Source organism: Colobus angolensis, unplaced genomic scaffold (genome assembly GCF_000951035.1).
Source record: "Colobus angolensis palliatus isolate OR3802 unplaced genomic scaffold, Cang.pa_1.0 Scaffold1, whole genome shotgun sequence".
Classification (NCBI taxonomy): Eukaryota; Metazoa; Chordata; class Mammalia; order Primates; family Cercopithecidae; genus Colobus; species Colobus angolensis.
Genome location: NW_012110918.1, coordinates 672,834 through 686,070, shown reverse-complemented (window position 1 = coordinate 686,070; position 13,237 = coordinate 672,834). Strand labels below are relative to the sequence as shown.

The window sequence follows — 13,237 nt, the reverse complement described above, 5'->3', positions numbered from 1 at the left end:
AGGGATTCCAACCCCCACCAATTTAAAAGCAACTTTAGGGATGAGATCCAGGAAAACATGTTTTAAAATATCCCCAGGCAGACTGAATGTGTAGAACCACTGAGCTAAAGAAAATCAGGAAGCCAGGCGCAGTGGCTGACGCCTATAATCCTAACACTTTGGGAGGTTGGGGAGGGCGGATCACCGGAGGTCAGGAGTTCGAGACTAGCCTGGCCAACATGGTGAAACCCCCATCTCTACTAAAAATACAAAATGATAGCCAGGTGTGGTGGCAGGTGCCTGTAATCCCAGCTACTTGGGAGGCTGAGGCAGGAGAATCACTTGAACCTGGGAGGCGCAGGTTGCAGTGAGCTGAGATCATCCCACTGCACTCCAGCCTGGGCGACACATCAAGACTCTGTCTCCAAAACAAAAGAAAAGAAAAAGAAAAAAGAAAATCAGGCTGGGGGACAAAAAGAGAAAGAAAGGGAAAGCCTGCCTGTCTCCCTTCCCTTCCTCCAAGTTCATTATACTTAGGCTGGAAGGAGCGGGGGCTCCTCGGGTGACAGTGGGGGCATCCAGAATGGATGGAGCCCTCAGAAATGCGAGGGATCCAAATGTGGATTCTGTGAGCAGGTGCAATTTTCCCCCAGACAGTGGGGCCTCTTTGAGTCTATGGAAAGAACGAGTCTTGGGCTCACGTCCCATTCTTAAAGCTGTGAAAGGAAGCGACTGTTTGAGGGCATAAGCAAAGCTCTGAAAACATCTACTGAGAAATTCCCCAAACCTTAGGCCAGACATTAAAGGACTCTTTCTAAAAGTAAGTTATTTTAATTTTTTTTTTTTTAAACAAAGACCCACCACTGAATTCTTTCTTGAGGAAGTACTGGAAGCTCTGTCGACCTTTGGGGTCTCGGATCAGTTCGCTGAAGTTGAAGGCCCATCGTTCCACTCGCATCTTGGTTGGGATTTCCACCCTGCAAGGATGATTTGTAAATGCACCAGATAGGCAGGGATTGTGCCAGGCGGTGGCCTGGGTTGGGGTAAGGGGCTTTAGTCGAACGGCCCAGGGCTCAATCCAATCCTCCTCCTCCTCCCAATCCCTGCATAACACACAAGCCAAGTAATTACTTGCTAGGAAGATGCGGCCACAGACAAGTCGCCTGGGGCTCACATCAAAGACATGACCATCCCAGCGGTGAGGAAGATGCCCACTGTTGGGATCCCACACTCAGGTCCCGCTCGCTTAGCCTTAAAGACAAATGAATTCAAATGCCTCCTCCAAGGCCTGGTAACAGCCTAGAGCCTGGCCAGCAGAGGGTCAGCCTGCCACCTGGATCAGGAGAGAATTCTGGAGCAGCATTGGCGATGGGTGCTACAATCACTGCCACCTGCTGGGTGCCTATCACCCATGACAGCTGCCCCTCCACCATGGCATGCCCTGGCTTCTGGTGGAAGCTGGTGGCTCCTCCTGTACCTGCATCAGGCCACGTGCCTCGGAGTAGACCCGTTTGCCGTCTCTGCACTCCCTTTCAGGGCTTCCTCTAAGATGCAGGTCCCACTGCGTTCCTTGTTTGGAAAGATTTCCCTGATCCCAGGTAGGACATTCGAGCCCAGCTAGCAGAGATCTAACATTCCAGAGAATCAGAAAAAGACTCAAGTTTTCTCCCCTATCCCTTACGGAATTCTCCTAAACCTAACACAGACCTTTGAAACTAAGGTTTCAAGTCCATCACACCATGTTTCCCACTGATGTAGCAGCTAGGACCAGAACCAGGCATAATTCATGTCTATGGGATCCAAGATAAAGCCTGCCAAGCAAGTTTTACACTTTCCTTAAGAACAAGTGTAGAAACAATAAGAAATCCGGTAACACTAATAGCTGCCATTCACAGAGCATTGTCCTATGTGAGGTACTGTGTGTTACACACATACCATTGAATCCTTAAAAAAACCCTATGAGTTGAGTATTACTATCCCATTTTATTGTCAAGAAAACTGAGGCTCAAAGAGGTTAAATATTTGCCAAGTCTCACATAATTAGTAAGAAGCTGAGTTGTGATGACGACAGGGGTTTGCAAACTTCCACATGCATCAGAATCACCTGGAAGACGCATTGAAACAGATTGCTGGGTCCCAACCTCACAGTTTCTGATTCAGTAGGAGTGGGTGGGGCCCAAGAATATGCACGTCTGACAGGTTCCCTGGTGCTGCGGACGCCGCTGGTCCAGGGACCACACTGGGAATCAATGCTCTAAACCAGCCTCAGAATCCTGGCTGCTTGTGAAAATCAGCAGAGCTTTCAAAAAAAACACCGCTAGGGGTGAGAGAGCAACCCAGGCCAATTAAATAAGAGGTTTGGGAGGATAAGGCCTGAACATTGATGTTTCTGTTAAGCTTCCCCAATAATCGTAATAATATTCTAAAATCTAAATCATTAAGAACAAGACTTCCCGCTTTCATGGGAGCTAAGCTATGAGGATGCAAAGGCGTAAGGAATTACACAATGGACTTCAGGGACTCAGGGGAAAAGGGTGAAAAGGGAGTGAGAGATAAAAGACTACAAATTGGGTTCAGTGTATACTGCTCAGGTGACAGGTGCACCAAAAAAAAAAATATATATATATATATATATACACATGTGTGTGTGTGGGTGTGTGTGTGTATATATATATAAAATAGGTTCAACAAACATATAGGATCCACAATAAAGAACAGGGCTTCCCACTTTAACGGGGAGTGCCAGTTGTCACCCACCCAGTGCCCTCTGATCAACACTTCTTACACAGAACACACCCTTTTCTTCTCTCCAGCAACCTCTACCTATCTTCAATACCATGCTCCCCATTTTACTTAAAATTCAGCTGCCATCCATCTCTCCTCCCCAAGCCCTCCTAGGACAACCCTCTTCCTGGCCAGGTTCCCTGCCTTCTCCTCCATGGAGAGCCGGCGTCTGCACACGCTTGTCCACAGGCAGACACAGGTCGCCTCTCTCATTCAGTACCCTGGGAGGCAGACACGGGCTGCAGAGAAGCACCCCAATAACCAGAGGCCACAGAGGATAAGGGAAGCCACCCCAGAAGATAGCTCTAGAGTCTTTGGCTCTGCAGTTGACCTTAGTAGACAGGGGACCCCCAACTCCAGAGAAGTGGCCTCCTTAACCCGTTGGCTGCCCAGAGCGGGCCACGTGGAATAGGTACCAGTGTTGCTCGAGATGAGAAGCGGGACCCTCCCTGGCCAGGCCTGCTTACCCAGCTGGGTCAGTGTCACCTGTGTGTTCCTCATGGCCTCGGCAGTGTTGACCCAAGCTGTGACCTATACCTGGCACTCCCTCCTTTCCCATCACCCCACCTCCCTCACACACTCAGGCCTGTCCTTTCTCCCCTGTCCTCCTCTCTCTCTCCCTCTAACTTGACCATTACACCTTTCTCTTCTTCCTCCCTCTGTGTGCTGGAATTCTCCTGCATTTCTGCCTCTGCCCCCTCTTCCAAATAACACATGAGTGCAGGTCCAGTGAGCAAAGAGCGTTCAAAACTGACAGACAGAGCCAAAGGGCAAGGGAAAGGGCAGGTTTAGGGCTCTGCCCACCCAGAACTTAAGTTTACTCTAATTAGATATCAAACTTACAAAGCCATACATATGATTTTTTAATTTTCAAAACCAATCTGTTGTTAAACATAGAGTCACCATTTGACTCAGCAATTCCACTCCTAGATAAACACCCGAGAGAAATGAAAACATGCCCACGCAAAAACCTGCCCACGAATGTTGATAGCAGCATTCTTCATAATAGCTAAAAGGCAGAAACCACCCAAATGTCCATCAGCGGATGAATGGATAAACAAACTCTAGTGCATCCATACCACGAAGATGATTCGAACATAAATGGGAATGAAGTTCTGATCCATACTGCAAGATTCATAAACCTTGAAAACATTATGCTAAGTGAAAAAAGCTCGTCACAAAGACCCCATAGTCTTTCCTAGATTTCCTAGAAGCGCGACACCCAAGAGATGAAATCAATACACAGGTCAACTGACCAGCCTGTCCTCTTTTCCTGTATCGATTTGGTGACATATTTATTACTGTCTTCTTAGAAACTAGCTCGACTCGAGTAGCCCTTGGGATTGGCAAGTATTTGACAAAATCAGTTCCTCTTCTACTTGTGAAATGAAACATTGGCTGCCATCCAGTCCCTCTGTCATTCCTCCAATTCCAATTGTGCCATTGATAGGAAATGTCCGGATAGACAAATCCGTAAAGATAGAAAGCAGATTCATAGTTGCCTAAGGCTGGAGGGGTCCAGGGTTTCTTTTCTGTGTAATGAACGTGTTTTAACATCAATTGTAGCTCTATGAATATAATAAAAACCATTGAACTGTATGCTTTGAATGGGTGAATTTTATGGCATGTGAATTGTAACTCAAAAACGGTTTTTTGAAAACACCAATATATAAAATACATACAATTTGGCATTTAAGTCCCAGAACTGGGTGTCATCGGTGATCCAGGGGTTGCTGGGAAGGCAGCCTGACATGATGGCATCGTTGGATGAGAACTGCTCACTGTATTTCACAATCCTGAAAAGCAAACAGAAAACAATTTCCAAGAAGCACGACACCCAAGATATGACATCAATACACAGGTCAACTGACCAGCCTCTTTTCCTGTATTGATTCGGTGACACACTTATTACTGTCTTCTTTGAAACTTCCTCAGATAGAATAACCCTAAGGATTGGCAGGTATTTGACAAAATCAGTCCCAATCCTACTTGTGAAATGAAACACTGTCTTCCATCCAGTCCCTCTGTCATTCCTCTGTACCTATTTCTTTCTTTTGTTTTTCTTTCTTTCTTCCTTTTTTTGAGACAGTCAAGCTGGAGTGCAGTGGCACAATCTTGGCTCACTGCAGCCTCCGCCTCCCAGGTTCAATCAATCCTCACACCTCAGCCTCCTGAGTAGCTGGGGCCACAGACATGCACCACCATGCCAGGCTAACTTTTTTGTATTTTTGCTAGACACGGGGTTTCGCCAAGTTGCCCAGGTTGGTCTCAAACTCCTCGGCTCAAGCGATCCACCTCAGTCTCCCAAAGTGCTGGGATTACAGGTGTGAACCCCCATGCCTGGCCTTTCTGTACCTATTTCATTAAAATATGGCCTGTTTCTATTTTATCAATAGGTTTTTAGATTCAAAGCCAACTTGGAGTGTTCAAACTTGTGTCTCTGCACCCATCTTAGAAGCCCAAAGTTGCCATAGATTCCAAGACTCTTGCCATGTTGGGTTCTACCCTTTGTCAGGATAATGCCTGGGTTTGGAAACTTAGGCCCATTATTTAAACCTGGGGCTTAATTGGTTCAAACACACTATTTGGAGGAAGGGCTAATTCCTTCTCTTCTAGCTATTTGGAAATACATACTATATTATTATTAACTACAGTCATCCTACAGTGCTACGGAACACTGTCTAGCTGTAATTTTGTAACTGTTTTTTTTTTTTTTTTTGAGACAGCATCTTGCTCTGTCACTGAGGCTGGAGTGCAGTGATGCAATCACGGCTCACTGCAGCCTTGACCTCTCAGGCTCAAGCCATCCTCCCACCTAAGCCTGATGATGAGATGGGACCACAGGCATGTGCCACCACACCTGGCTATTTTTTTTAAAATTCTTTGTAGAGATGGAGTCTCACTATGTTGCCCAGGCTGGTCTTCAACTCCTGGACTCGAGCAATCCTCCCGCCTGGGCCTCCCAAAGTGCTGGGATTATAGGCATGAGCCACCACTCCCAGCCTAATTTTTTATCCTTTAACAAATAGTTTCCTATCTCCCCTCCCCCCTGCCCTTCCCAGTCTGTAGTAACCTCTGTTCTACTTTATATACTTTCAAATAGCCAGAAAAGAAGATATTGAATGCTCCCAACACAAACAAATGATAAACCTTTGAGATAATGGATATGCTAATTACCCTGATCCAATCAGTATACACTGTACGTACTGAAACATCACTATGTACCCCTAAACATGTACAATTATGTGTCAATTTAAAAAACTTTTCTAAAAAAGAGCTAATTCCCTTGAGTTGAGTCAGACCTTCTGAGTTAGTGCATCTCCTGCTGTCTGGGTATTGAAAACCTGCTGTGCCTCCTCCCCGTAGTTAGAAAATTGTGTCCACAGTGAATGTGAAATGCACCTGCCCTGAAGTCTTCCCTCAGCCATGAGATTGGACAGAACAGGATCCATGCCTTAGAGATAAACCACTGGCGCCTTAGCGACAAGCACTGGGTTTGCAATTCTATGCAGAACTCAAGCCCCCTGGCTTCTTCTCTCCCGAGACTCTCTTAGTCCACAATCAGACCTTTTTTTTACGTTTTTTTTTTTGAGACAGAGTTTGCGCTGTCTCCCAGACTGGAGTGCAGTGGCACTCTCTCAGCTCACTGCAGCCTCCTACTCCTGGGTTCAAGCAATTCTTGTGCCTCAGCCTCCCGAGTAGCTGGGACTACAGACGCACACCACCATGCCTGGCTAATTTTTATATTTTTAGTAGGAACGGGGTTTCACCATTTTGACCAGGCTGGTCTTGAACTCCTGGCCTCACGTGATCCACCTGCCTCAGCTTCCCAAAGTGCTGGGATTACAGGTGTACACCACCTCACCCGGCCCAAACCTTTACCAGTGCACACCAGGCCCAGACCTTTACCAGGTGCACACCACCTCACCTGGCCCAGACCTTTACCAGCGGAGAAGCTGGAGGAAAATAACAGAAACAAAAACAAAAACAAAAGAAAAAGAACTGGTTCACAGGTCAAAACACTAATGATGTCAAAATTATGGTAATGAGGGCCGGAGACAAATAAAAATTGAAAGTGTGTCTAAGAAATATCCTTGGGTCTCCTTCCATTTTCTTTCTGTTTGGTTTCATGAAACTGGGTTTATGGAACACGGAAGTAAATGGTTTTGTGTTTATCATAGAACAATGACGATTATTATAACCCAAAGTGAATGCCCCTGAGTAGACAGGTGCCCTGCTCAGCTGGGATCAGGGCTCAGTAGCAGCAGAGTCACTGAAATGTGGGTGGGGTCAGGACATATTATCTCAGGCAGGTGGCATTTTTGCAAACTGGGGACATAGGAAGACGTAAAAAATTTTTACAAGAGCCCAACCCTTAACCATATTGAAGGAAGGCACTAAACAAAACACAGCATCTTCAGTCCCGATTAGTACCATGACTTGAGTCTTACACAGTCAGAATACATGATTAGTCACATCGTGCCTCCCAGGAATAAGCCAAGTTTATTTTCATGTGTGCAGGAAAATCCCAGAGTTAGCAATATGGTCCTAAAATAAATTCCGCATTTTAAAGGAATAACTACTTGCATATGGGAAGTGGCACTCAGCTATTTCTTGTCTCCTAGATGATGTCCTATGGGGGGCTGGGTCAAGGTAGCCAGAAAGTTCAACAAATCAAACATAGATGTGTAATTTATCTTAATGGGATTTTAAATCAGAGATGAACGACGGACATTTAGTAGCACATGGAACCAGTAAACATGACTCACACACCCCTAATGAATTGGAACGGGTAATGATAGGAACCCAGGCTGTCTTGGATCCTCACAGGGTCTTCAGTCCACAGACTTCCAACTCTTTCCAACTTCCCCATCCACACATTAGTGGATTCCAAGAAACATAACAGCCTTTTCTAGAATCTCACCTACCCTTGATTTTGCCTAACCCAAGATGAGACCCGGAGGCTTATTCTGAGAGATGAACTAGGAACTAACCCCCAATAGACTGGTTTTGTCCCTCACAGTTCTGCTGAATCTTCAGTCCATCAGCCCAGGACCTGTTGAGTTTGCCTTAAAACAGAAGTTCTCCTCTCGTCTTACCTATTGCTCAGACTTTAGCAAGATCAACAAATCAGGGACATACCCTCCCAGGGACACGGAAGACTTCACTGTGGACCTCATCAAGGCCTGTTGGTAATACATGATCTGGAAGAGACACAGTTGTCAGAAGATGTTCAGCCCCCCACCCTTCAGTGTCACTACACACAGCCTCCAAACCCAGAAGCCATTTACCCACAGCCATACCCCATGCCCAAAGCCAGTCCCCTCAGTACCAGTGGGTCAGGCCCACAGTGGACAGATGACCACAGACTTCAAATCAGTGGCCTCCTTCAGCCATTATGTATTAGTCTGGGAAAAAGCATCAGCAGAAAAAAAAAAAAAAAGTTGTAAGGAGCATTTAACTGAGACACGGGGACAAATAGTTGACTTTTCCCTCACGTGCCTCTGACTGACAGAAGCAGAGAGTGGTCCCCACCACAGGTGACATCCTTAAACTTCCTGATTCTGCAGCATTGGCCAAAGCAAGTTATCCCCTCCTCAACCACCTTCTTCCACGTTCAGATAGCTAACCGCACATCCCACCTCAATGCCCAGTGCTTCCCAGGACTCTGTCTTGGGCCCCAGACATAAGATTTGCCAAAACAGGCAGTTTGCCACCTTGGGTACATTCTGGCCCTGTAATGATAGGCACAGGGGCCACGTTGGGGATGTAGAGTCTCTGCAGCCTGCAGCATTGGTTCCACAGTCCTCTCTGGCCACCCCTCAGCTCTGTGCCTTTGAGGGGTTTTTCAGACCCAGCCAGAGCTTACAAAAGATGCTTCATCACTCTGTGGCATCCATGAATTTGGAAATGATTGTTTGAACACAGCACATGGTTTTCATTTCATTACCAAGCACAGAGGGTAAAGCAAAGTACATATAATCTGTCAGAAGATTTAAAACCATTCTTCACTGGAAGTGGAAAACTAATTACCTCTTTCTTGACAGCAATGACTGTTTGTTTCTGTAAAACAAAGAAACAAAACCATTAAACAGATGTCATGAAATCATTACAGCTCAAACACCCATTTGAAAAATAAAAATCCTTCCCCATGAGAAAAAATGCCCATTTTTTCTTTCTTAAAAGGTAGGATTTCCCCATTTCTACTGCCTCCACTCTATTCTATGTAAACCCTGTGGAATAAATACCAACTAAGAGATTTGGCAAGCAAAGAAGCATAACTTAGCACTGTAACTTTGCTTGCCTAAAGGCCAAGATGAATTAAGGACTAAGTTTGGGATTGGTGCCAATTTAGCATAGTGCCTACAGAATGATCTGTAGAGTGAGAGATAAAGATTCCCATCTGAGACATGGATTAAGAGAAAATGGGGAAGGCCAGGTGTGGTGGCTCAAGCCTGTAATCCCAGCACTTTGGGAGGCTGAGGAGGGAGAATCGCTTGAGCTCAGGAGTTCGAGACTAGCCCGAGCAACATGACAAAACCCCATCTTTACTAAAAGTACAAAAAATTAGCCAGGCATGGTAGCATGTACCTGCAGTCTCAGCTACTTGGGAGGCTGAGGTGAGAGGGTCACCTGATCCCGGGAGGTTGATACTGCAGTGAGCCATGATCATGCCACTGCATTCTAGCCTGAGTAACAGTGCAAGACCTTGTCTCAAAAAAGAAAAAAAAAAGAGAGAGAGAGAGGAGATAGAAAAACTAGCACAGAGCTTGGGTGTTGGTTTCTTTTGTTACGGGGAGAGCTCTGAAGCAATGGTGAGATGCATTCCTCAAAGAGTCATAACAATTTGACCAATAATATAAGTTGAAAAATAAACCAATGTTACCAAAAATAAAGCACATAATGGAAAGTCTTGAGGCCAGCATGCACTGCGTGCACAGCTCCAAGAGGGGCTTCATGTTCAGGCTCTTAGAAGCTCCTGGAAGCCATTCAGATCTATCTCTGGCTAAAATACATAGATCTGCAGTTGCAGTGGGCTGTGCTGCCTCTGTGCTGCTTTTCTGCTCCACGTAACTCTTGGAGGTTGGGCAAGGTGGTGATCTCAGCCTCAGTTCTCCTGGGTTTGGTTGTGTCCAGACGCTGGTTGGTACTGACTCTTACACTTCAAGAGGAGCCTCTTTTTTGTTGTTGTTGTTTTTGTTTGTTTGTTGTTGTTGTTGTTGTTGAGACAAGAGTCTCGCTCTGTTGCCAGGCTGGAGTGCAGTGGTGTGATCTCATCTCACTGCAACCTCCACCTCCCGGGTTCAAGTGATTCTCCTGCCTCAGCCTCCCAAGTAGCTGGGACTACAGGCACGCACCACCACGCCCAGCTAATTTTTGTATTTTTAGTAGAGATGGGGTTTTACCATGTTGGCCAGGATCGTTTCAATCTCTTGACCTCGTGATCTGCCTGCCTTGGCTTCCCAAAGTGTTGGGATTACAGGCATGAGCCACTTTGCCCGGCCTCACGCAGAGCCTCTTAACTCCTGCCTTGCTAATATCCATGCTGCTTAATGCCCCTAAGTCTTCACTTGGAAAAGAGTCATAAGTCTGAGGAGGACACTACTTCCTTTGAGCCAGTCAGCAAAATAAACACTGGCCCATGAGCCCATTGAAAAGGAGTAAAGGAGAGTCCAATCTAGAATGTGATATACTCGTCTCTCCTTTCTAACAGGCTGGGTTTCATTTTGCTTCCCTGGATTGCTTTTCTATCATTGCTTTTCACAAGAAATCTTTTTCCTGCATAAGGGATTAGGAAGAGTTATCTCAGAAAGGTAAGGCTCATGTAGTTCTTTATATTTTAGGCTCTTATACATCCTGACTTCCTCCTTCATAGCACTGATCACCAGTTGAATTTTATCCTTATTTGTGTAACTCTTTGTTTAATGTATGAACCAATATGAAGACACCATTAAGGGCAGGGGGCCATGTCTATCTTCCCTAGCACAATGTCCGACGCAGAGTAGATGCTCTGTAAATATGTAATAAATGATGACTTCAGTGTGCTTGGGGGCTTAGAATAATGGGGACATTTTCTAAGCTTAATAGCATTTTTTTCCACTAAAAAATTGAAAGCACTCCCCAAATGATCCAAATGCATTGGCAACCATACTTATTTGATCCCATTCTCCTCCAACATAAGGCACTGTTTTAGAAGATGCACATTTCAGGTAGAAAAGGACCCTGGGGCCAGAGTGGACTTACATTCAAATCTAATACTATATAATTACTTCCTTCTGTTGGAGCCTTGCTGGAGTGGGTTATTCAGAATAGCATCTACTGATCCATGCCCTCTGCTCAAAGCGGGAGCTGTACTTTTACATAATGATAACTGCCTAGCAACTACTGCGAAGCAATTTACACTTCTTTGAGCCTTTACAAAGCTTAAGGTAAGGAGATTTTATTATACTCATTTTTAGCTGAGGAAACAAAGCTTCTGAGAGGTTGTGGGTAACCTTCTCAACACCTCCTGGTCAGTAATTGGATGGGCCAGGATTCATATCCAGCTCCTCCCCTTGCAAAGCTGAAGAGTGATTGTTGAGAAACATAAACTAGCTGATCCTGTTCACTTTCTCCTCCTAGCCTGCTCTCTTCCCATTCCTTCCTTGCCCTGAAGCTGAGAGTGCTACAGGATGGAATGACTCTGTCCAGTCACTTAATTTAAAATGTAAACAAGGCCGGGTACAGCGGTTCACGCCTGTAACCCCAGCACTTTGGGAAGCTGAGGCAGGCAGATCACCTAAGGTCAGCCTGGCCAACATGGTGAGCCCCCCATCTCTACTGAAAATACAAAAATTAGCCGGGCATGGTGGTGTACACCTGTAATCCCAGTTACTTGGCGGCGGGTGGGGGGGGGGGGGGGCGTGGTGGTGGAGGCAGGAATGACGCAGGAGAATTGCTTGAAACCAGGAGGTAGAGGCTGCAGTGAGCCAAGATCATGCTACTGCACTCCAGCCTGGGCGATAGAGTGAAACTCCATCTCATAATAAATAAATAAATAAAATGTAAAGCAAAAGTGAATTAGAGCCCTAACACAAGACAAACACAAGTACCAGAAACACTCTGTCCTTAACATTCATGATGGTGAAGACCAGAATCATGCTAGGCCCATACTCAGCAGTCAGTGTCTTAAGCACCTCCAAGGAGTCCAGACCCCAGCATCAAGCTTTCTACCTGTCGGCCACTGTTCTGCAGCCAGAACCTGGGGGCACAGGGCTCCTGCGTGGATGCACCCTGGCTGCCTGGTGTTCTCTGGACCCTGCAGGGAGCTGTATTTGCAGGACTTTCTGCCATGCTCATTTCCACTCTGCCTCTAGGGTGTCTTCCTTTGGCCTAATATACTGGCTTCTAGGGCCATTATCTCAGTCTTCAGGGGTTTACAATTTGTATACTCCTGTTCGCTTCATTTGATTTTATTATCTCCCTAGGGCTCTGCCTCTGTGCTGTAGTTTGCTATTTTGTTTTCTCATTCCCAGAATTACCAGTTACCTTCCGGGAATGGAAGTGCAGCCTGCTCTCCATTAATAGGATTTGGTGGGAGGTGAGACTTTTCCATCTCTACCTTGGATCGTCCACATGAATTTTAGCTTGTATTTCTAGCTTTAAAAATAGCTGTCCAGGTTGCGTATGTTGAAGGACAGTGGCTGCAGAATGTGTGGCTTTGGCTAGATTGAAATCATGGCAGGTACAGAAAATGATGCCCAATTCCAGGCAGTAAAATACATTTCAGCTCTTAGATGCTCACCAGTAGAATGAGTTGTGTACTGGCCACATATGGAGGCATTGCTTTGATGACCTTTCACTCCAAGTCAAGATCTAAAAAAACTCCAGCTGTGAAAGCAACATAATGGATTCTAAATTGTCTGTGCCTCCTCCATTAAGTTCTCGTGCCCAGAGAAGCCCATGTCAATTTGTCATGTGAAAATTCAATTTGTACAATAAATTATGAACCTGGAAATATGGGCCGTCCATGGGATCTGCTTCCTCTAGGTTGACATACAGGGATCTCTGCTCTTCTAGGAGTGCGTGCAGGGAGAGGACAGTGAGGGAAAACAGTCCTGAACTTCTCTAAAAGGTGAAGAGGCAATTTGATTTGGAGGGAGTGGTGGAGAAGAGATTCAGGAAAGAGTATGGATGGTGATACATGCCTGTGGCCCCAGCAACTGCTGGAAGCTGAGGCCAGAGGACTGCTTGAGCCCAGGAGTTTGAGGCGGCAGTGAGCTAGGATGACACCACCGCACTGGAGCATGGGTGACTGAACAAGACCTTGTCTCAAAAAAGAAAGAAAGAGAGAGAGAGAGAGACAGATAGAAGGAAGGGAGAAAGGGAGGAAGGGAGGAACGAAGGAAGGAAGAAGGAAGGAAGGAAGGAAGGAAGGAAGGAAGGAAGGAAGGAAGGAAGGAGAAAGAAAGAGAAAGAAAGAAAGAGAAAGAGA

At 45.8% G+C, this 13,237-nt stretch overlaps 1 protein-coding gene across 1 annotated transcript in view; it reads right to left on the bottom strand.

Annotated features, from left to right (window-relative positions):
- The window catches only part of RGS9 (regulator of G-protein signaling 9), a 90,963-nt gene that overhangs the window by 30,303 nt on the left and 47,423 nt on the right, over positions 1-13,237 (bottom strand). Inside the window, 4 exon segments of the mRNA XM_011941886.1 lie at positions 841-956; positions 4,446-4,559; positions 7,906-7,967; positions 8,797-8,826. Of these exon segments, the coding sequence (XP_011797276.1) occupies positions 841-956; positions 4,446-4,559; positions 7,906-7,967; positions 8,797-8,826 (322 nt within the window).